Source organism: Molossus molossus, unplaced genomic scaffold (genome assembly GCF_014108415.1).
Source record: "Molossus molossus isolate mMolMol1 unplaced genomic scaffold, mMolMol1.p scaffold_m16_p_21, whole genome shotgun sequence".
Classification (NCBI taxonomy): Eukaryota; Metazoa; Chordata; class Mammalia; order Chiroptera; family Molossidae; genus Molossus; species Molossus molossus.
In genome coordinates this window covers 17,426,936-17,448,926 of record NW_023425357.1, presented here as the reverse complement: position 1 = coordinate 17,448,926, position 21,991 = coordinate 17,426,936, and the positions used below count along the sequence as shown (strand labels likewise).

The 21,991-nt window shown below is 47.6% G+C and overlaps 1 protein-coding gene across 1 annotated transcript in view; it reads right to left on the bottom strand.

Annotated features, from left to right (window-relative positions):
• The window catches only part of ANKRD27 (ankyrin repeat domain 27), a 53,058-nt gene that overhangs the window by 19,891 nt on the left and 11,176 nt on the right, over positions 1-21,991 (bottom strand). The window contains exons 3-20 of the mRNA XM_036274769.1: positions 21,211-21,321; positions 18,784-18,940; positions 18,013-18,167; positions 17,603-17,662; positions 17,465-17,518; positions 17,300-17,365; positions 17,136-17,212; positions 16,051-16,172; positions 14,338-14,416; positions 13,456-13,588; positions 8,372-8,464; positions 7,199-7,326; positions 6,577-6,659; positions 5,132-5,247; positions 4,631-4,723; positions 3,020-3,217; positions 860-919; positions 644-760 (exon numbers count right to left, since the gene is read on the bottom strand). Coding sequence (XP_036130662.1) covers positions 644-760; positions 860-919; positions 3,020-3,217; positions 4,631-4,723; positions 5,132-5,247; positions 6,577-6,659; positions 7,199-7,326; positions 8,372-8,464; positions 13,456-13,588; positions 14,338-14,416; positions 16,051-16,172; positions 17,136-17,212; positions 17,300-17,365; positions 17,465-17,518; positions 17,603-17,662; positions 18,013-18,167; positions 18,784-18,940; positions 21,211-21,321 — 1,902 coding nt within the window. The remainder of the gene's footprint in view (positions 1-643; positions 761-859; positions 920-3,019; positions 3,218-4,630; positions 4,724-5,131; positions 5,248-6,576; positions 6,660-7,198; positions 7,327-8,371; positions 8,465-13,455; positions 13,589-14,337; positions 14,417-16,050; positions 16,173-17,135; positions 17,213-17,299; positions 17,366-17,464; positions 17,519-17,602; positions 17,663-18,012; positions 18,168-18,783; positions 18,941-21,210; positions 21,322-21,991) is intronic.

Here is a 21,991-nt window from a genome sequence, read left to right as displayed (position 1 = left end):
TGCTAAGCTTGTTGGGTCCTCCAAGAGCAGGTCAGGGCTCAGGGGTAACGGGAGGAGGGGTCTTGGGCAGAGTCGGCGAGCGCCCCCCCTCCACAGGGGAAGGAGCTGAGGACTGTGGCACAGCCATGCAGTGGTCTGCTCTGTGAGCTGACATGAACGAGCTCTAAGACAGATGAAGTGGAAGAACAACAACCAGACTGTCAATCAGCCTGCACAAAGCGCAATGTGTGAGTACATATCAATGTCCATGGAAACTGCAGGAAGCAGGAAGGACCCACCTCGGGTTATCGGGTGCTCCCGGAGTGGGAGGTAAGGGCAGACAAAATGCTTTGTAAAATGATCTTGTATCAGTGGACCTACAGGTGACTTTACTTGTACTTTCCTTAGGATATTCTCTCTCTCCCCCACATATATACATTATCCACAAATCAAAGAGCCGCTTAGGGAGAAGACTGCGAAGAGCAAGCAGGATGAGAACAGTCTGGGCTCCTCTCCACGGCACTGACCTCCGTCACAGCAGAGGGGGCTGTCCCAGGAATGGTGAGCAGGCCAACGGGTGGCCCCCTTCAGGCCCCTGACTCTAACCAGCGCCACAACACAGGGCCACGCAGCCTTCCTCCTCCCTCCCATCTGAGGTCCTCACCTCTCTGTAGTCTTTCTTGGGCTTCCCTTGTCTGGAGCCGGTGGACACAGAGAAGCTGGAGGCAGAGGACCCCTGGCTGATAGAATCCATGGAATGTTGAGGAGGTGACGCAGGGACCTGTAGCAAGGAAGCCCAACGAGAGCAGAGACAGGTGAGGGACAGAGAGGACATCCTGGTCATAAACAGGGCCAAAGGAATGCAGTCCTGTCTACTTACCTCTGAAGACTGCCGCCCCCTTTCAAAGGACAGGTGACGAGCTTCCATTACAGACAGAATCTAAGAGGACAAAGGGGACAGCAAAGTACTGAATGAAATGGGTCACCAAAGCATCATCACCCATAACACCCCACTGACTGCCTATCTCCTTGGAAGGGCAGACAGCTCAGCCACACCCTTAGAGAGACAGAAGCCAAGGCCTGGACGGGGTGGGCACTCCCTCAGGATCACACTGATTAAGTCTGGGTTCCTTCTGCCACACCATCGCCCCTGCTGCCCGACAGGAGCAGCTGCAGCTTCCCATGAACCAGCTCAGAGGCCACGAGAGGCCCAGCCACAGAAGGGGCCTAAAGGCTGCCTCAACCAGCCCCCAGGTTCTTTGTCCACAGGAATCAAGTGTGGCCTTGTCACTGGCATCCCCCAGTGGCCCAGAGCAGACCCAGGCAGACAGCTGTCTCCTTCCCTCTGCAGACCTCCTTTGGGAAGGGGCCTGTGGTAGAAGATGCAGGGGCAGAGGAGCCCTCAGCTCCTCCCGACACTGCCCAGTCCCATCAGCTGTGGCCACTACAAAGCAGAGACCCTGTGAGTGCACAGGCAGAATGGCTCGGGCCCCCTGGGATCAGGAACAGGGATGTCACCTTCAAAAACTGTCCTACTGGAGAACTTAGTGTTCTTGTCACACACACACACACACAAACATAAAAACAAAGAGGAGAAGAAACTTTTGGAGGTTATGGATGTATTTCTAGCACAGGTCGTGGTGGTAGTCTCACAGGTGTGAACACACCTGCAAACCCATCATGTTGCGCACAGGCACCTCATTCCACCGCGCTTTGCTTTACTGCACTTCACAGAGGTTGCAATTTTTTGCTCACTGAAGAAGAGACTCTCCACCAGCAAAAGGAACATGATCTACTTCCTGGCAGTGGTCTGGGACCGAACCTGCAGTGTCTCCACGGTGTGCTGTGCATTAAACACGGGCATCTTTGGCCCTGGCCGGTTTGGCTCAGCGGTTAGAGCGTCGGCCTGCGGTCCAGAGAGACCCGGGTTCCATTCCCGCTAAGGGCACGTACTTCGGTTGTAGTTTGTCCCTGGCCCTGGTTGGTCGTGCAGGTGGCAGCCACTCAGTGTGTACCTTTCACGTCGATGTTTCTCTCTCTCTCTCTCCCTCTCTCTCTCTCCTACTCTATCTGAACAAAATATGGAAAAAGGTGTCCTCGGGCAAGGATAAAAATAAATAAATAAAATACATAAAAAATAAATGAACATGGGCAGCTTTGTGTATGTCAGTCATACCTCAATCCAGTGTTTGAAAAACTGTGCTACTCCTAGATGACACAAACAAACTGAAAGACCTCCCTATAAGAGAGTTGGAAACTGTAAAAGGAAGCTGGTAAAACATTAAAGGGCAGAAACGGGGCCTGTGCAGAGGGAGACAACTGGAGACCTGCATTAAAACGTTGTGTGGGCTACAGATCAGTGATGTTCTAGACACATCAGACCTGGGACTCCCACTGCACACGGCTCTCTGCTTCCTCTGGCCAGGAGCCGGACATGCTTCCCTGGAGGCATGCCTGCAGCCCGCCAGGAGACCAGGCATGCAGAACTGCTCTCCAAGGCCCCAGTCCACCCACTCATGAAGTGAGCGCTTCCACACGTTGCCAAAAACGGCATGCTCCCAGACATGACTCCCAGGAAAGGGTAAGTTGTTGATTAACAAATCACCTATGAAAGGAGAAATAACCAATGTTCAAAATTGGCCAAATCAGGCTAAGGTTTTTAGGAGCCCAGGATGAAGTGAAAGAACACAGACCTCTGACTCTTACTCCTCCTTGTCCCTCCCTCTGCTTCTGCTGGTCAAAGCAGCCACCTGTTTTCGCCCACTCCACGTGCTCATAAACCAACAGCACTCAGGCCGAGGCAAACTCTGCTGGGACTAGCTCTTGGAACAACACAAATAAAAACTGAAACTGATATAAATAAGTAAAATCCATTAACAACCAGGTCCCAAAGCAGCAGAGAGGGAACGGGCCAAGTCTTGCCCTCAGGCACTAATGCAGTTTGTCCAGCATGGCCAAGACCTAATCTGCAGACATTGATTTTTGTTTTTTGGTAAGTCATATTCCTTCTCCAAGATACAAAAGAAAAAAAAATACATACCTTTGAGTTTAACGCACACTTGAGGGGCGTTTCCTTCAGTCTGTTCTGGATTTCTGTGGAAGCTCCGTTTTGTAGCAACGTCTCTATGATGCCTTGGTAGCCCCAGCGGGCAGCTATGTGGAGGGGCGTGTCTCCTTTCTCATTACCAATATCCAGTCTGCACGACTGCACGTCATAGTAGACCAAAGCCTTCACACACTGCAAAGAAATTGGAGAATGCCACCATTAACACATAGCCAAGCCTCAGGTAACACCTGTGTACTCCACAGCCTCGGTCCAGGTCATGGTTCAATCAAGGTTCCACTAACCAAACCAGTGTGCAGTAACAGAGTGTTAGAACCCAATGGTTCCAGGTCACTCGATCAGGACACATCACTTTCTCAGAAGAACTCAAATGTCCATCAACAAGAAATGGCTGAATAAACTGTGATGTATCCATGTGCAGAAAGGAATGACCACAACAGGCCTGAGACCACGATTCCTTCAGAGGCCTGACTGTAAGGCTGGCCCTTGACTTGCAGTAGTCCTTGGGAGCCTGGATTTGGGGAGTGTGTCTACAGTCCCCTACCTGACAAGAGGGGCTCACTGTGCCTAACCTATCTGTACAACACTGTGGTTTATGCTGAATACCTTTCTTCCTGGGAGTCTGGAATTTTGGTACATGCCAGGCAGATGGTGTTTACATGACCAGCCTCCAACAAAATGTGTCCTGAGTGCCCCAGTGAGCTGCCCTGGCAGACAATACTTCATGGTGTTGTCACGACTCCCTGAACCAAGGGACAGTCTTGGGAGCACTTACAAAGAACACACAACTGGTTACTGCAGCGATGGAAGATGGGCTAGGTCTACATTCACTGACCTGGAGGGTCCTACAATGTATTGTTATGTTAGGAAAGCAACTTGCATAAAAATGTATGCGGTATGATCTCGTGTTTGCACATCCACCTAACCCAGCCGCAACCCTACATGTGTATAAATCTACCTGCATGTTACTCTGGAGAGAAGGGTTAAAAAAAATAACACACAGCTAAATACTAAGTGAAAATGGAAATTATAAAATTCCTTGATATTACCATAAAAAAGCAAAATGTAGAAACTGAATTATGAACAAAGGTAAGAATCAGATGGTAGCAGGGATGAATAAAAATAATTTTATGAGAGATAATGAGCAATTAAGTTTCAAGGTTTGTTATTCAACATAACATCTATAATAAACTTCAAATTTTTAAATGACACACTCCCTGGCCAGTTTGGCTCAGCGGTTAGAGTGTCAGCCCGCGGACCAAAGAGTTGCAGGTTCGATTCTGGTCAAGGGCATGTACCTCGGTTGAGGTTCGGTCCCCAACCCTGGTGGGGGTCATGCAGGAGGAACAACTGATGTTCCCTCTCACACTGATGTTTCTCTTTCTCCATGCCTCCCCCACTCTATCTGAAGATAAATGGAAAACTATCCTTGAGTGAGGATTATAAAAAAACAAGCAAAAAAAACCAAAAACGATACACGGAATCTTCCAATAATTATCAACACAAAATACTACACTAAACTAATGAGAAACTCTCATTTCTTCACGGGAAAGGGTAAACAGAGCCAGGACAGCAAGTACCACTTACATCTTCGTGGCCGTGCGCGCAGGCCAGGTGGAGTGGCGTGTTGCCATTGTTGTCCTGCACGTCAGCGCTGGCCTTGTAGTGCAACAGTAGCAGCTTCCAAAGGGGAGGAGAAGGCAGGTGAACAGCAGCAAGACCACAAGGGCAGGCCCAGGCTCCCCCAGGAAGCATGGCCTGCAGTCTTATCAGGGGGGTCCCTTATTTCCATTTTCAATCTTATTTACCCATTCTACAGACACATGAGATCATCACTCTCATCCTTCCTTACAGAAAGTTTAGAGATTAAAGAAGAAAAGTCTACAGCCCCACCCCTCCACCCCCGATTATCAGGACACTTCAGATTGAGACCTCAGAGTTTTGTCTAGGGCTGGAGGAGCCTCAGACCGCAGCCCCTCCTGTGCAGCCACCACACAGCCAGAGGAGCCAGCACGACTGGAGAGTCAACATTTGGGGCCCAGCTCATCCAAGCATGTGCACTGGGGAGCACCGTCAGACCCTGCTCACCGTCACACTCTGATAGCCCTTCTGACACGCCAGATGAAGTGGGGTTGACCCGTGATAGTCAGTGGCGTTCACCACAGCGCCTCTGGAGACCAGGAGGTCAATGAGGGATGCCTGCCCTGCAAAACAGGACTGTACAATGGAGAAGGAAAGAGAAGAGACTTTTCAAACCCTCAGCATGAAGCCGCATTATTTTACCCTGATTCCCTGACATGAGACATGCCAGGAGGTACTTTTCTGCTTGAGAGGAACCCGAGCCAAAGTCAAGTGAGACTGGAGATTTCCGGTACTTTGGGTGGCTCTTAGAGGAGATTCAGCTCCAATGCACTTCTTAGCAACAGAAGGTAGTGGGAAAAGGCCTTAGACGCCCATGGAAGATTCCATGGTTCATCAATTCATAGAATGGAATTGTATGTAGCCATTAAAAAATATTGACAAGGAAAAATGTTCTTATGTATTGCCAAGTGACAAAAGCACAGAACAGAATAGTGTGACCCCCCCACAACATCTTACGTTTTATACTCATACACACACACAAGCATGAGAAAACTCCAGATACTCATACATCAAAATTATCTCTGGGAGACAAAAGGATGGCAGGTGATACTGGAGAAGTCTGTGTTTTCTACTTTGAATATGCACTTTAAGAGACATAAAGTTATTTATATATTTTTTTGCTAATCCTCACCCAAGGATATTTTTCCATTGATCCATTGGGAGAGATGGAGGGAGAGAGAAAAAAATCAATGTGAGAGAGACATATCGATTGGTTGCTTCCTGAACAACCCCGACTGGGGCCAGGGACCAAACCTGCAACCCAGCTACATGCCCTTGACTGGGAATCAAACCCATGACCCTTTGGTCCAAGAGCTAATGCTCCAACTGCTTAGCCAAACCAGCCAGGGCAACAGTCAAGTTATTATTTAAAAGCAGGATATAAGCCTGGCTGGTGTGGCTCAATGGGTTGAGTGTTGTCCCATGGACTGAGGGGTAGGGTTTGATTCTCGGTCAGGGCACATGCCTGGGTTGTGAGCTCAAACCCCAGTAGGGGGCAATGATTGATGTTTCTCACATTGATGTTTCTATCTCTTTCTCTAAAAAAAAAATCAATAAAAGCAGGCTATAAGAACCCTAACCTTAAGACCATTCTCACTGCTGGGACTCAGGTATGCCCTCCCTGGACCACCAACCCAGGGTTGCATAGGTGTTCACACAGTGAGAGCATGTATAAGTGCTATTTCAGCCCAGGAGCAGCCTGGGAAGGCCTGTGGAACGTCTGCTATTCTTCTCTGCCAGCGAAACCAGCTGGGGTGGGCCCATGATGCAGCCCCTTCCACCACCCCAACTCCACCACACCCAGTCTGCCAGGCCTCAGGCCTCTGCTGGGCCATCCTTGACTCCATCCCTTTGCCTTGACATCCCCCAGAGGCCAACCCAAGACCACATACCACAGAGGGCTGCCACATGGAGTGGTGTATGACCCCTGTCATCTCTGGAGAATGGAGTGACAACTGAGGGATCATTCAGCCTCCTAAAACAGAGAAAAAATAGAGAAAAAGACACCCTAGGAACGGCAAGGCAAAGCCTTCTCCTGACTGTGCCAGGGTCTTGGGACTGGAAGACAGACCTCAGGGTGTAATCCAAACTGGGCCCCTCCTATAGAGTCCTAGAGAGAATCCAGCCCCTGCTCACAGGGCAAGAACCTGAGGCATCTAGCTCCAGTGTCCCTTCCCGCTGCCCCACCTCTAGGCACTGATACCCAGCAAAAGTCTGACAAGGTTAAGGGGAGATCAAAAGCGTTACTGGGGGAAGTGGACATTCCTCCCACCCTACACTCACTTGCCTACTCTGGTATCCAGCCCAGTGGCGTGCCAAGTACCTATGACTTTTATTCCATCTGATGCTCTAAAGAGGCAGAGATCAGTGTCCCCACTTTACAGGAGAGGAAGCTGAACACAGCCAGAATAAGTGCCTCATTCAAAACCGCATGGCAAAGAAGCATTAAAGGTCCACCGAGGCCCTGAGGACCCTGCTTGCTGGCATACTCAGTCTCCACGAGGACCCTCTTACCCAGAGACAAGTTTCTCACAGTCATCACAGAAGCACAGAGGGTGACACATCTTTTGGATGGCATCTTTATCCTGGTCTTCTTGGCTCAGAAGTCTCTCCACCTCTTTTTGGTTACCTGAAGCAATGTGCTGAAAGGGGACATCAAAGACACTATCAACATTGAGAAATTATTTGCTTTTTAAGGCCTGAACTTGTTGAGCGTCCTTGCAGAGACACTTATGTATGTATGGATGAACTGATCTGCTCTCTGGGACTCATTTCAAAATGATCGGGGTGGCTGGGGAAAGTCGGTGGGGGTCAGGGTGAACTGAGGTTGGGAGATGGCTGCATGGGGTTTGTTCATTACACTACTCTTTTACTTTTGTAATCTGTAAATGTAAGAAGTTCTCCATAATTAAAACAACATTACAAAACTCCCAAAGCAACAGGAGTAGGGAAGCAGCATGTCCAGAATCTCAGTGTGGACCCTTGACACCCCGCTAGAACAAGCCTTGGTCCTGTTCTCTTATATCTGATTGAGCCTTGGCTTGTGGGGGAGGAAACAGCTACAACCGGTGGGAGACCCCATCAACAACCCAATGTGCAGGGCTCACCCAGGGAGAACCTGTCCTGGGGAGCACGTTATCCCAGGAGGCGCTCTGGGCCTCCAGGGAAACCATTCTGGCTCCAGGTGGCCTTTCGGGGAGATCCGCCTCACCTAGTCCTCGCTGACTGCCCAGGAGGGCACGTCCACAGTCTCCTAGTGGTTGATTAGACCTGAGCAGGGAGCTGCGTGACTGTGCTGCCACACGATCAAACCAGCTCCAGGCAGTGGGCCCCCAGCCCAGTGCATAAGCACACAGACACCTGTGAACGGGGCTCCTGGAGCTGAGAAGAGGCATCAGCTCTGCGGGGTCCATCAGTGAGGTGCCACTGAGCTGCCCTAGGACAAACTGTGTTTTGCTGAGTGGAGAAAGGAGGACAGTTGGGGCAAAGGGTTCCATGCACCACACATGCTATGGAGAAGAGCATGCATGCTGATCCCACATGTAAAACCTCTGCACGCCTACCACTCACTCTTAGCACAAGGTGGACTTCAGTGTTTACGCAGACCACCCTGTGGATTCTGCAGAGATGCTAGAGAGGCTGGAAGATGGAGTGCTCATCACAGAGAAAGACTTCTCGCTGTCTTACCTTGAACAGGCAGTCAATAGGGGTTGAAGTCATCTGAGACAGTAAGCTCATTCTCTGCTTAAGGAACAGTCTGTCACCAAATCCCTCAGACTCCTGTAGGAAAACCCCAACAGTTCATTTTATCACACGTGATGAATGTCAGTGCAGCTCTTTCAAAAGAGAGGACTCCGGGAACCATCCCTGCCGTCTCCCTAGAACAGGGTCAGCAGTGCCTCGCTCCCCTCTCACTGAGCCAGAGCTGACGCCCATCGGGCTGGGAGAAGGGCTTCCTGTCTATCTGTCCAGGAAGTGGTAGCTCTGACAACCGTTTCCCATGGGGATCCGGGAGAGCAGTGGCACGCTGGCTGTGCATGCGTGTGGAAGGTGCCATCTAAGTGTGGAATGTTGCACGCACACATGGTCCTCCTCCAGATGGGAACCCGGACTAGCCTGGCCTCCACCTCCCCTCAAACTTCTGTGTTAGCCTGTATGGCCCTATCCCACCACTTTATCTGTAGCCCACAGGCAGGAAAACCATCTGACAGCACAGTCTAGATTTCCCAATGTCAACCAGCAGAAGAGAGAGGGGTCTTACTTTTTGAACATACTTATTAAAATAGCAAACAATATGGCCACTGGCCCAAAGTCCAATAAGATATTGGGCTTTACCCCAATTAATAAAGTCAGGTCTTCACAGTGCAAGTTATGATTCCCTAGATACAAAATTCTAAAAATACATCCTTATTTCTTCTCTTTTTTACTGAATTTATTGGGGTGACATTGGTCAACAAGATTATATAGGTTTCAGGTGTATAATTCTACACTATATCATCTGTATATTGTATTGTGTGTTCACCACTCCAAGTCAAGTCTCCTTCCATTACCTTTAATCTCCACTTTACCTTTTTACTTTATGAAATAATTTATAGCAGGACACTTTAATGCTCAGGTGAGCAACTGCAATTAAATTATCTAACAACAAATTAACTTCCTTAAAAAGAGTCTTGGTGGGTGGTAAAGGGAATATTTTTCCAGCCAGCTGCTGCCAGAAGAACTCACCACCCAGCCTAAATGGTAGGAAAGGCCTCTCTACATTCTCACTTACAGGTCCAACTAAAGACAGAGCTGACAGCGTCTCGGGGAACGAACCATTTCTGGGGCGTGAGGTTCTCCCACACTGACTGCCCTCAGAGGTTTAACTTGGCAAACAAACACCAAAACCTCAGAATTAGAGCCACTTTGGCTCCCAGCTGCTATAAGCTCTATAAAGCTCTAATAACCTGTTTTACTCCGTGATTTATAGCTGAGCAGCTTAGGGTCAGAGATACAGCAAAGACATTACTGTTCAGATAAATTCAGGGTTCTTTCCTCCACTCTGGGTAACTGTTTGAAGGGCAGTGATGAAGAGAGACAAGTCTTCTAGGGCTGAATCTTCAGGGAAGAATGAGCTACCAGAAGAAACAGCATATCAGATGAGACCTATTTGGGAACAGGGTCAACGCTATTTTTGTAGAAACCCAGCAAAGTGAGAAAGACCAGAGCCTGCAAGGCTAGAGCAGAGAAGGATACAGATCCTTTCAGGGTTCTCTCCTCTGGCTTTTTTGTCCACAAAAGTAAAACTAGACTCACCTACTAATGTTTATTTTCAAGAAGCTAAAAGTCTTTATTTAAGTCTTTATGCTTAAAGAATGTTTATGGTCATTTGAAGTATGATTCTATCTTGGGGAGAAAATTTCTCAGCAACTACATTCGATAAAAAGTCAAGAGGCCCTGGCTCAGCGGTTAGAGCGTCAGCCCGTTGACCAGAGAGTCCCGGGTTTGGTTCCCACTCAGGGCATGTACCTCGGTTGCAATTTATTCCGGCCCTGGTTGGGGTCGTGTGGGTGGCGACCACTCGATGTGTCTCTCTCACATCGATGTTTCTCTTTCTCTTCCTCCCTCTCTATCTGAAGATAAATGCAAAAATGTCCCCGGGTGAGGATAAAACAAAAAGTCAAGGGCAAAACAATTTAATTTATTAATATTTAGTCTTTTATGCTGTTCAGAAACCTCACCTACAGTGTGGGGATACTCTTGGGCTCTTTCCCCAGAAAATGGATGACACCAAAACACAACAGCAGCCTCAAACATTCCCAGAGGGAACTGCACTACTGCAAAGAGCCCAGTAGGCAGCTAAGGCAGAGGCAATACCCAGATGGAATCCCAGCGCTGGCATCACAAAGATAAGGAAGCCACGACACCTGCTCTGCCAATCAAGTGAAGAGCATCTCTCAGGCCCAACCCACTCAAGACCAAGGGACAGGCTACACGAAAGCCATAAGGATGATGCACACCTTGCCCCACCACCTGATGGATCCAAACACCTCCCATCCCAAAGGCAGGGTCAGCCACCCTTGTCTAGAGGAGCACTCGGGGCTGTGTTCCACATCCCCTTGTCCATCCATGCAGAGCACCAGAGATCAGGATACAAAGACACCCAGATGCAGGGGTATTAGAAGAGCAACTAAAGGCACCAGAATCATCTCAATTCAAAAAGGTGCTTCTGAATATTGTTTGCTTTTTGTAACCACCCAACAAGGGATGAAACATACAGCATTATCCCCAGTGTAGACAGGAAGGTGGAGGGGTAGAGAGTCAAGCAGACTTGCCCAACCGCAAACAGAAGTGTGGACTCAAACCAGCACAAGAGGGGCCACTCCTCAAACACTCCCCCAATCCCACTTGGAGTATTTTTTTTCCCCGTTATTATTCTTTTTCCATCACCATTTATCCCCCTTTACCCTCTTCCACCTCCACCTGTCCCCCACCCCCACTGCTTGAAATATTTTCTGAAGTAAAAGTAGGCGTGGAGGCCTGGCCAGTGTGGCTCAGCTGGTTGGAGCGTTGTCCCGTGCATCCAAGCGTCGAGGGTTCAATTCCAGTCAGGGCATATACCTAAGCTGCAGGTTTGATCCATAGTTGGGGCATGTACAAGAGCAACTGATCAATGTTTCTCTCTCACATGGATGTTTCTCTCCCTCTCCCTTCCTCTCTCTTTCTAGAATCAAAGAAAAAAAACATATCCTCAGGTGAGGATGAAAAAAAAGTAGGTGTGGAAATTCAACTGACACTGTTTGGGCAGCCACTTCCTTACACTCTGGCCAAAGGGCGTAAAGGGTTGGCCTTCCTGCCTACGTGGAAACTAAGAAAGCAGGATGGCCACAGTACAGTATGGAGGCAGCACGGGGACAGGAGCACCTTCCAGAGGTGGACACTTCCCTCCAGGTGACGAGGGAGCTCCTGGCCCCATCAAGGAGCTTCAAGCAGTTTCTCTGCAGGGTGGTAGAGCCAGGAAGGGAATGATCTCTCCAACCAACGTGAGGGAAAGACCTGAAGGGGAAAGACCTGAAGGGCAGGCCCTCCCAGCACACCACTGCCGGCACCATGGGAAATATTCTTAGACTGACTTATATCACTGAGCATAATATCTTCTAGGTCCAGTCGTGCTGTTGCAAATGGTAAGATTTTTATAGCTGAGAAATAGTCCACTGTATATATGTACCACCATTTTTTTATCCACTTGTCTATTGATGGGCACGATATCATATAATTTCACTTATATGTGAAAGCTAAAGAACAAAATAAACAAACAAACAAAATGGAAACAAACTCATAAACACAGAGAGTGGACTGGTGGTTGCCAGAGGGAAGGGTGTTTGGGGTCTTGGTGAAGGGACTAAGTACAGACTGGTATTTACAAAATGGCCATGGGAATGTGAATTACAACACAGGGAAAATAGTCAACAGTACCATAATAACTATGTATGGTGCCAGGTGGGTATTGGAAATAGCGAGGGGAACATTATGGAAAGTATATGATTGTCTAACTGCTATACTGTACATCTGAAACCAATCCAAGGTGAAATTGAAAGAAAAAGAAAATAAAATATTTAACCAGGATCAGCTAAAAGGAAAACACCCATATTCCTAGCACCTCATGGAGGACGGTTTTCGAACTCAGAAATCTCACTCCCTTGCCATGGGAGTGAGTGGCACTGGTTCCGCAGACACCTGTGCACGGGGAGCGCATGTGCGTTCCTCCTCAGATGTGAGTGATTCCCCCTCAGTCAGAAACACCTCTCACAAGAGTCACCGCCAGCCACATCCGAGGTGAGCTAGACTGGACAGCCTCTGATTTCACCATACATATGTGGGAAATCAGATCAAAACCCAGACAAGAGCAGAACTCAGTTCTTTAGCAAGCACCGCGATGCTGTCGGGCCACGTGCCAATAATGGCAGCATAGTCTCAAATTTTGGTTAACGATATAATTGTATGGCACAGAAAAAAGACATATACCCAAATATTAATAAAAGTTACCCCCAGCCAGCAAGTTTATAAGAGCTTTTTGTTTTCTTCGCGGTATCTTTATAGATAGCAAATATTGTTTATAAATAAATATTAGTCTTACAATCAGAAAAAATAAAACTATTGTTTTGGGAAAAAACAACATAAAATGCTGTATACAATATAACTTCATATAAAGTACACATGCTCTGGCAGGTTTGGCTCAGCGGTTAGAGTGTTGGCCTGCGGACCAGAGAGTCTTGGGTTCAGTTCCCACTAAGGGCACGTACCTCCATTGCAGTTTGTCCCTGGCCCCGGTTGGGGTTGTGCAGGTGGCAACTAGTCGATGTGTCTCTCTTACATAGATGTTTCTCTCTCTCTCTCTCTTTCTCCCTCTTGCTGTATCTGAAGATACATGCAGAACTGTCCTCGGCTGAGGATGAAAAAAAAAAAGAATCCCCTCCCTTGCCTGGCCAGTGTGGCTCAACTGGTTGAGCGTCATCACATATATGAAGTCACTGGTTTAATTCCTGGTCAGGGCACATGCCCAGGTTTTGGCCTCGATCCCCAGTAGGGGGTATGCAAGAGGCAGCTGATCAATGTTTCTCTCTCACAGATGTTTCTACCTCTTTCTCCCTTCCTCTCTCCGTAATCAATAAAAACAAATTACAAAAAAGAAAAGAGAAAAAGAATCCCCTGCCTCCACACCAACCTCAGAACCTTATCAAAGGTGCCATGACAACCCCCCAAAGAAAGGCCAGAGGAAGAGGGGATCTTACCAGAGGTTTAACAGAAAGGCTTCCTTGCCGAATATATTCTATTGCAGCTTCAATTGAGGTCAGGCAGTATCCCAATTCATCTTTTGTGGAGTTGCTAAATCTGAAATTTTTGATATAACTCAAATTTGCCATCCTAACAAAAGGAAAAAAAAAAAGGTTTCATTGTTGTACACAATTAACACTTGCAGAAACAATGCTATTGGCTTGGGTGACTAAAGTTGGTTAGCTCCTAGGAACAACGACTGCTACCCCCTTGCTCTCTATTCAGTGTGTGCAATTAGGAAAATAAGTAAAACTATTTGTTCTTTTCCTGGAATAGGCTATATTTTATTTTCATTTATTTTTATAAAGATTTTTTATTAATTTATAGAGAGAAAGGGAGAGGGAGAGAGAGAGACAGAGACACACAGAAGAGAAACATTAATGTGAGAGCAAAACATCAATTGGCTGCCTCCTGCATAACCCTACCGGGGATGGAGCCTGAAACCTGGGCATGTGCCCTGACTAGGAATTGAATCAGTAACCTCTTAGTGCCCAGTATGATGCCCAACTAACTGAACCACACGGGCCAGGGCTGAAATAGGCTATTTTTGAGAAAGCTGATTATTGTAATGTGAGCTGTGGGTTCCTGTGTGAAGATGATCTTTGGGGCCATACAGCTTTCTGCTCAGCCCCACTAGCTGCGTGCTCCAGAATGAGAAACATAAGCTCTCTGGGCCTCAATTTCCCATCTTAAATAGGATGAGAACCACCCCGTCCTGAATGAAGGTGGGGCAGGATCAGCACCTGACTCATGAGAGGTGCTCAATTTCCTAGAGTTATACTAAAACCACCACAGTACAGTGCTGCTATTTTGAAAAGTATTTCAACAAAAAATATTACCAATTAGGTATCTCTGTTTTCACAAGCAAATATAACAGGACTGATAGCAGATCATCAGCACACATAGTCTCCAAGTTAACTGCAAGGAGGAAACACGTTCAAAGCCATCATGACACTCGAACAGACCAACAATCATATCAACTCCCCACACCAGTCAACCCACAGAACCACAATCCAGTAAGATTACACATCTCGGAGAAATTCAATTGCAGTTTCCTTTACAGTGTCCTGAATAAATGTTAGATTCGAGGGAAACACAAATGTCTAGCATTCCCAGAATCTCTACGAAAGAAGGGAATTCTAAGCAGACCACCCCTTGCCACCTTCTAGGAAGGTCAGTGACAGTGGACACAAAGCAAAGGTGTGCCCAGAGCCACTGCTGACAGCCTCTCTCCTGGGATCATTTGTTTTACACACTGTGGAGTCTAATGCTGACAGTAGCTTTTTTTTTTTTAAAATCCTTACCTGAGAACATGCTTAGAGAGAAAGGGAGAGGGGGAGACAGAGAGAGAGAGAGAGAGAGAAACATCAATGTGAGAAACATCAATTGTACATGCTCCGACCAGGGATCGAACCTGCAACCTTTCGGTGCACAGGATGACGCTCAACCAACTGAGCCACTCTGGCCAGGCCTATTTTATTTAATTACTTTTTTCTTTATTTATTTTGAGAGAGAGAGAGGAAGGGAAGGGGAAAGAAAACACTGACGAGAGAGAACATTGATTGGCCGCCTCCTGCATACCCCCCACTGGGGAATGGGCCCACAACCTGGGCATGTGCCCTTATTGGGAATCGAACCGGCAACCTCCTGGTGCATGGGTCGATGCTCAACCACTGAGCCACACTGGCTGGGCTATTTTATTTTAAACAGTTTTTCTTTTTTTAGAGAGAGAGAGAGGGAGAAGGAGAGAGAGAAACATGGGTCAGCTGCCTCCTGCAACCCCTCACTGGGACTGAGCCTGAAACTCAGGCATGTGCCCTGACTGGAAATCAAACCAGCAACTTCTTGGTGCATGGGACAACGCTCATCCAACTGAGCCACTCTGGTCAGGGTTGATTTTTTTTTTTTACTTTGAAATTTTGTGCAATCCATTTACACGTTTAAAAATTCAAACCGTACAGTAGAGCAAACTGTGACTGTCCCTCCCCTATCCCTGCAGCCCAGTCTTCTTTCCCAGCGGTACTGCTATTGCTTTCCTGCATCTTTCTGGAGACCATCTATGAACTCAACACCATACAAATGGATCTACAGCCACGCCCCTCACTGCAGTGCTGCTCAAGTATACCACACACTCCTGTTTATTTCGGTTAATAGCCTTTGAAGGTCATTACCTATCTGCATACACAAATCTGCCTCCTCATTAGTTTTTTCTTGACTTTGTGTTATATTTTTTATAATGGAAAAATTTAAACATATACAAAATGGGGAACAGTCTAAGTAATGGTTGAATCCCCACATATCTACCACCAGCTTGGCTCATTTTTAAGGCTGTTGTCCCTCTGCCACCATTTTCTTACCCTAAACATGACACACCTACCCCCACCCCCATCAGCAGGCATCTGCTCATCAGAACAGACCCGGGGCGCTCATGCCGGGAGGCTGGACTGTACACACCAGCCTTTGTAGGGTCAAGACAGCACTGCTCCTTAATAGACTTTTGCATTTGGATGGATGCATCTACCCCCCTGCCAGGCCCCTTCCCCAGCACAAACCTCTCTGGCTAGGAGACTGTGTAATTAGCTGCACCACCTTTCGCAAACAAACCAACTTCTGTTGTGGGGAGGTACATTTGTTCAGCTGAGCCAGTTCTCTCTTTGCACGAGGTATGTTGAAGCTGTAAAATAATTTGGCAAGTGACAAAAGCACATTGTGAGGGCCCTTCTTCTCTGGTCTAATAATATACCCCCCAATTTACATTTCTTTTTTGTTGTTGTTAATCCTCACCCAAGGATGTATTTTTCCACTGAACTTTAGAGAGAGTGGAAGGGAGGGAGGAGGAGAGAGAGACAGAGAGAAACATTGATGTGAAAGAGACACAATGACTGGTTGCCTCCTGCATGTGCCCTGACTAGGGCCGGGGATCAAATCTCCAACCTAGGTAACGTGCCCTTGACCAGGAATTGAACCTGAGACCCTATGGTGCACAGGCCAAGGCTCTATCCACTGAGCCACACCAGCCAGGGCTGATTTACATTTCCTATAACAAACCATAAGTACTGAAAACTAAAATCAGAAATTCAGAAGCCATCTGACTTGACAGTGGCAAAACACAATAGCTTCAAATGTCTCATTCAGGTTGCCCAGTGATACAGCAGCACCAGAAAATTAGGGGAAAAAAAATCAAGTCCTTAGACCCAGATTGAAACAGCCCAAAGGGGAAAAAAAGCAGTTTAAACAAACACTTTAGACATTTTTTTTTTAATCCCAATGAAACTTGAATTAATTCAAAAGGAAGTGTCTCTGTGGCAGGGTTCCCTCCGATGGGCAGATGAGGGGAGATAATCTCCTGCAGAACCCACCTGAGTGAGTTACATGCCCACCTAGAGACCAACCGTGGGGAACCACAGCCCTCTAGCTCCTACCAGGCTGGCACCTGGGCAGACAGGTGCTGGAGGGTGTTAGCTACGAAACAGCCATCTGCCGATGTCCGCCCTTTATCTCTGGTCACAAACAACTGCACTCCTCAGTACGAACCAAGACAAATCAGCCTGCTGCCACTGAGCCGGGGGCCCTGCTTCTGGGAGAAACGGTGCCCCTGCCTGTGAGGATGCCGAGCTGCTGCAGGGCAAACCCTTACCTGAACTCAGGTTTCACACCAATATCTTTCTGCTGAAGATCTTGAAGGCTTCTTGTGATTTTGTTAAAGGCAGCATCCTAACAACAGATTTTAACGAAGCTTCAAATTTCCTAGAAAGCACAGGATAAGACTTCCATCCTGGGTGATGAAAATTTAGAACCTACCTCACTTGCCTCCATGGTCCCCACATATTTAAAGATCAGGTCATAAATATCATGCTGGACGTACATCTGTGAAATCAACAACCCCAGTTCAGGGTGTTGGGTGGGGCAGCAAGGAGAGCCCGCAGCACTGCTGCCTACTCTGCCCGCACCGCCCTGGCCTCTTACCTCTACCGCCTGCTTCATCAGGTTCATCTGGGCCTCGTGCCTGGCAAGCACTTTCTAGAAGACAGAAGTACAGTTAGAGAGCTTGGCTCTGCAGGTGGGCAAACGGCAATTCTCTCTGTTGAAAGGCCTGCTGCTTACCAGGTGAGAGTCCCTCAGAAGGTGCTGGAGGCATTTGGTGTAGAGGGCATTCACCGCGTCCTGTGGGACAGAGACAGGTCACGCTGGTCATCTGAGGCCGGAACCCAAAACTCAGGACATGCAACATGTCCTGGAGTGAAGAGAACACTCCATAGAATGTAATTTTTTAGGTGTACATGCATCAGGAATAGAAACAAAAACGTCTTGGAGTTAACACAGATGATATTCATTTTCATACTTCGCTGTGATTTTCAACCTTTCTAAAGTGGCTTGTACTACTTCTATAGTTAGAAAGACACATTTCAACAAAACTCCCGACAGTAAAGCTTCAGAGTAAACTGGGAGGGATCCCAGGGCTCTACACTGGCCTGAGACCGGCACGCCTGGCAAAGCAAGACACAGCTACTGACTATGTGATGACGGAGGCTCTTTCTTTCACATTCTCTGAATGTTCGCTGGAAAGAGGCAATGTTCTTGTCAAATCTCTCAGAGTGTCTTCCCAAAAACTCTCTCACATCGTCGATGGTTTTCAGGGAAAAGGTATCTGAGGGTGTTGAAGGCTCTTCTGAAAAAGAGACAGAGGGTCAGGCTGACTGCAGCTTTCACTGTTTCCTAACAGGGGACGTGCCATATCCTTTGCCCTGCTTCCCCAGGGTTTGGGGCCCCATCTTCCAGGGGGAAGAAAAGGATAACCTTATTTCAAGTGACTGCCCAAGGGTAGCCCAGTTACAGGACAACCCAGGGTCCAGAGAGCCTGGTCCTCTTGAAATCCTTTTCTGGGACAAAACCTGGACTATTTAGGACCATGGGCATGACCTGTGAGGCTCTGGGGAAGAGCCCTGATTCCTTATAATGAGAGCCCCAGAGTGCAGTTGACACTGAGGCCCAGAGACAAAGCCAGGGCTACCACTTTGCACAACTCCAGGGGGCGACAATCACACTGAGGTCTATGTGAATTGATGCCTCCTGGAATTGTGGAATAGCCAAACTGTGCAGCCATACACAGCAGCCTAGTCCGCACCTTAGCTCAAGATGACTTTTCGATTAAGTTCTGTGGGGAATTATGCAGCTTTCTAGTGAGCTCCTGAATATTTTACAAGTTGTTTGTAACAGTTACGTCAAGAGGAAGTTCAACAAACACATTCTTTAAATCATGAGAAAGCGGTTATCTCGAAGAATACCTGAACTCTCTCTCTTTTCCAAAGGATGGGCTATACATAGTAGGCTGAAACTTTCTTCTTTTTCATTGTAGAACGTTTCCTCAAAGAGAATGGGGACTGAGAGAAGACAGGCAAAACCAGCTCCTAATTTAATCCTGTTTCCTTGTATAAAGACGTCCTAGAACAAGAGAACCATCACTGTACAAATAGATTTATGCATATCCACACATTTATACATTCATTAGTTGATTCTTGTATGTGTCCTGACTGGATATCGAATCCACAGCCTTGGTGTATATGGACGATGTTCTAACCAACTGAGCTACCCAGCCAGGAGACGACTACTCTTCTATTTTGCTTTTTGAAACTAAAATGTTTTTCTTTCCCCTTTGTTCACCTGGCAGTTGTGGCTACAATACCATACTTATCCTTTTTAAATGCTGCAATAGAAGAAGCACTAGGCTGGCCCGGCCAGTGTGGCTCAGTGGTTGAGCATAGACCCATGCACCAAGAGGTCACCAGTTTGATTCCCGGTCAGGGCACCTGCCCAGGTTGTGGGCTCGATCCCCAGTGGGGAGCATGCAGGAGGCAGCCAATCGATGTTTCGATTTCTCTCTCTCTCTCTCTTCCTCTAAAAATCAATAAAGAAAAAAAAGCAGCAGCACTAAGCAGTCTTAGAGCAGCAGACACCTGCACCCTTCAGGAAGGGACGAGCAGAAAGGCTCTCCCATTTGAACAAAAGCGCAAAGTGTCCAAATGTCCGGTTTTCAACATGATGGGGCTGGACAATGACACTGCAGTCCCCTTCGCAGCTCACCACTCTGGCCATGGCCGGGGTGCCCAGGGCAGACCTAACAGCTAAGCCTGACAGCTGTGCTCTGTTTGTAGATTTGGGTACCCCAAAGAGAAAAATAGTACTAACAAGGGTCTGGCAGCTGTGGTGAGCAGATCGCTGGCAGGAAAATAGTGGCATGCCTTGTGAGCCACAGGGCTACTGACCCCCAAGCCGGCATCCAGGTCACCCCATCCCCCATGCCTTGTCTCCTCCACACAGTGCCCATGAGCCCTGGCTGCCGGGTCGGATCGGAGAGGCCAAGCTGTACCAACACTAGTGAGAAGGAACTGTGGCCCTCTCCCCTGACCACGGGAGACTGAACAAGTCCTAACTAGGAATGGTACCTCCCTCTATCAGAACCTACCCGTTTACACTTAAAAAAACAAGAAAATGCATATCCCAAAGTTAACACTGACAATGAGATAGGCTGGCATCATGTGCCCCTGATGTGATACACTGAGAAAGATAAAACACCCTTCGAAAGCATTTCTACCAAACATGCATGACTGCTAATCTAATCATGAGGAAACATCAGAGGACCCACACTGAGGGAGCCCACACAGAAAACAAAATGTCAATGTCACGAGAGTCAGAGACAGACTGAGGGCCTTTTCCAAAGGAAGAAAACTAAAAAACGCAGTCTGTGATGCTGGATCTAAAAGGAGTGTTAGTGTAATTAGCATATTTTGTGCATGAACAGTGCATTGGAAGACAGTATCCTACCAATGTCAAATATTCTGAGTGTGATCACTGCACTCCAGTTATGCAGGAAATACAGACTGAGTTGTTTTGCAGCAAAGGAACATAGTGTCTGGAACTTTTCCTGAAAAAGGTTCAGAAAAAGTAACAGTAATGTGTATTATACATAGTGATAAAATAAACGTGCCCAACATGTTAATAGTTCACCAGTCTAGGAGAAGGGTATATGAGAGCTCTTTGTACTTGACTGAAACTTTTTTTTTTCATCCTCACCCGAGGACATTTTTTGATATTTTGTTCAGATAGAGTGGGAGGGAGAGAGAGAGAGAAACATCGACGAGAAAGGGACACATCAAGTGGTTGCCACCCACACGACCCAACCAGGGCCAGGGACAAACTGCAACCGAGGTACGTGCCCTTAGCAGGAACCGAACCCGGGTCTCTCTGGACCGCAGGCTAATGCTCTAACCACTGAGTGAAACCGGCCAGGGCTTGACTGAAACTTTCTAAGTAGCCTTGAGATGATTTCAAAACCAAGTTTTTAAAAAATTAAAAACTCATCCCTGATCTCCAATTTGTGGCCAAGAAACCAATGAGCTTTCGATGTCACAGAGATAAAAGAGCTTACTCTGACAGGACCTCAAGGGGCAGGAGTTCCAGGGATACCCCAACTCACGGGCAGAAACCCCATGGGCCGAGGGAGAGACACTCAGCCCCTCCTCACTCTCCCGGGCCGATGCAGGGCCCTGCTCAGCACCACCATCCCCTCTTCCCTCAGCCCCACCCCACAGGGCTGTGTGTGCCAAAGCCAGCATTAACGTAGATCTGAAAGGGTGACAAGCCGGGTCCTCCACCCTCCACCCCACCCAAACACTGAGTGAGCAAGCCCGGTTGATCTACAAAGAAATGAATACCTTTCCATTTAAGGTCTGAAAGTGTTCTTCCACTGGTGTCAAAATATAGGACTCAAATTGACAAGTAGACTGAACACTGTTTGTCAGGCTTCCTTTGCAGGGTACTAAGACCTGGAAGAAACGAATTAGGGTGAATATTAGAGAGATGTGTCAATTACAACTTCGGCAGAACAGGCTGTATCAGAGCACATTCCAGCTGGAAGTGCTGTGAGGACCTACTGGCAGAGAGAAGGCCTGGGGTCACTTGCCAACATGGCAGCAGTTGATGCCAGCTGGCTCAGTGTGTTGTCATTGTGGGGAGCCCAGGCAGAGGAAGGAGGCTTACTCTCACACCCTTGGGGTTCCTCCCCACAGATAGAACAGGTGCCCCAATCAATCTTTAACTGGCTCAGGAACGATTCCAGATGAAGAGAGGGATAGTTTGAAAAGTACAGAAAAGTGAACCTAAAAAGTCACACCTACTCCCACCACCTAAATGATAAGCACTGCACATGAACAGCGTTTCCTTCCCGTCTTTTTTCCATGCTTGTTTCTAAGCCCAGATGTGATTCCAGTTTGTGACACTAGCTGCAAAAACTCAGCTTCCTATCACAAGCTGTCACCTCCACTAGAGATGTCTCAGGGTGCCAGAACCTGTCTTTGGGGCAGGTGCGATCTGAAACCTGAATTTTTAGTCCGACAGTGGCCATCTCGCTTTCTGGACACAAGTTTCTCAGCTCAAAGCAGCAACGAGAAGGAGTTTGACTCAACAGGGACTCACGTTTCAGAGGCCTCTGACTCA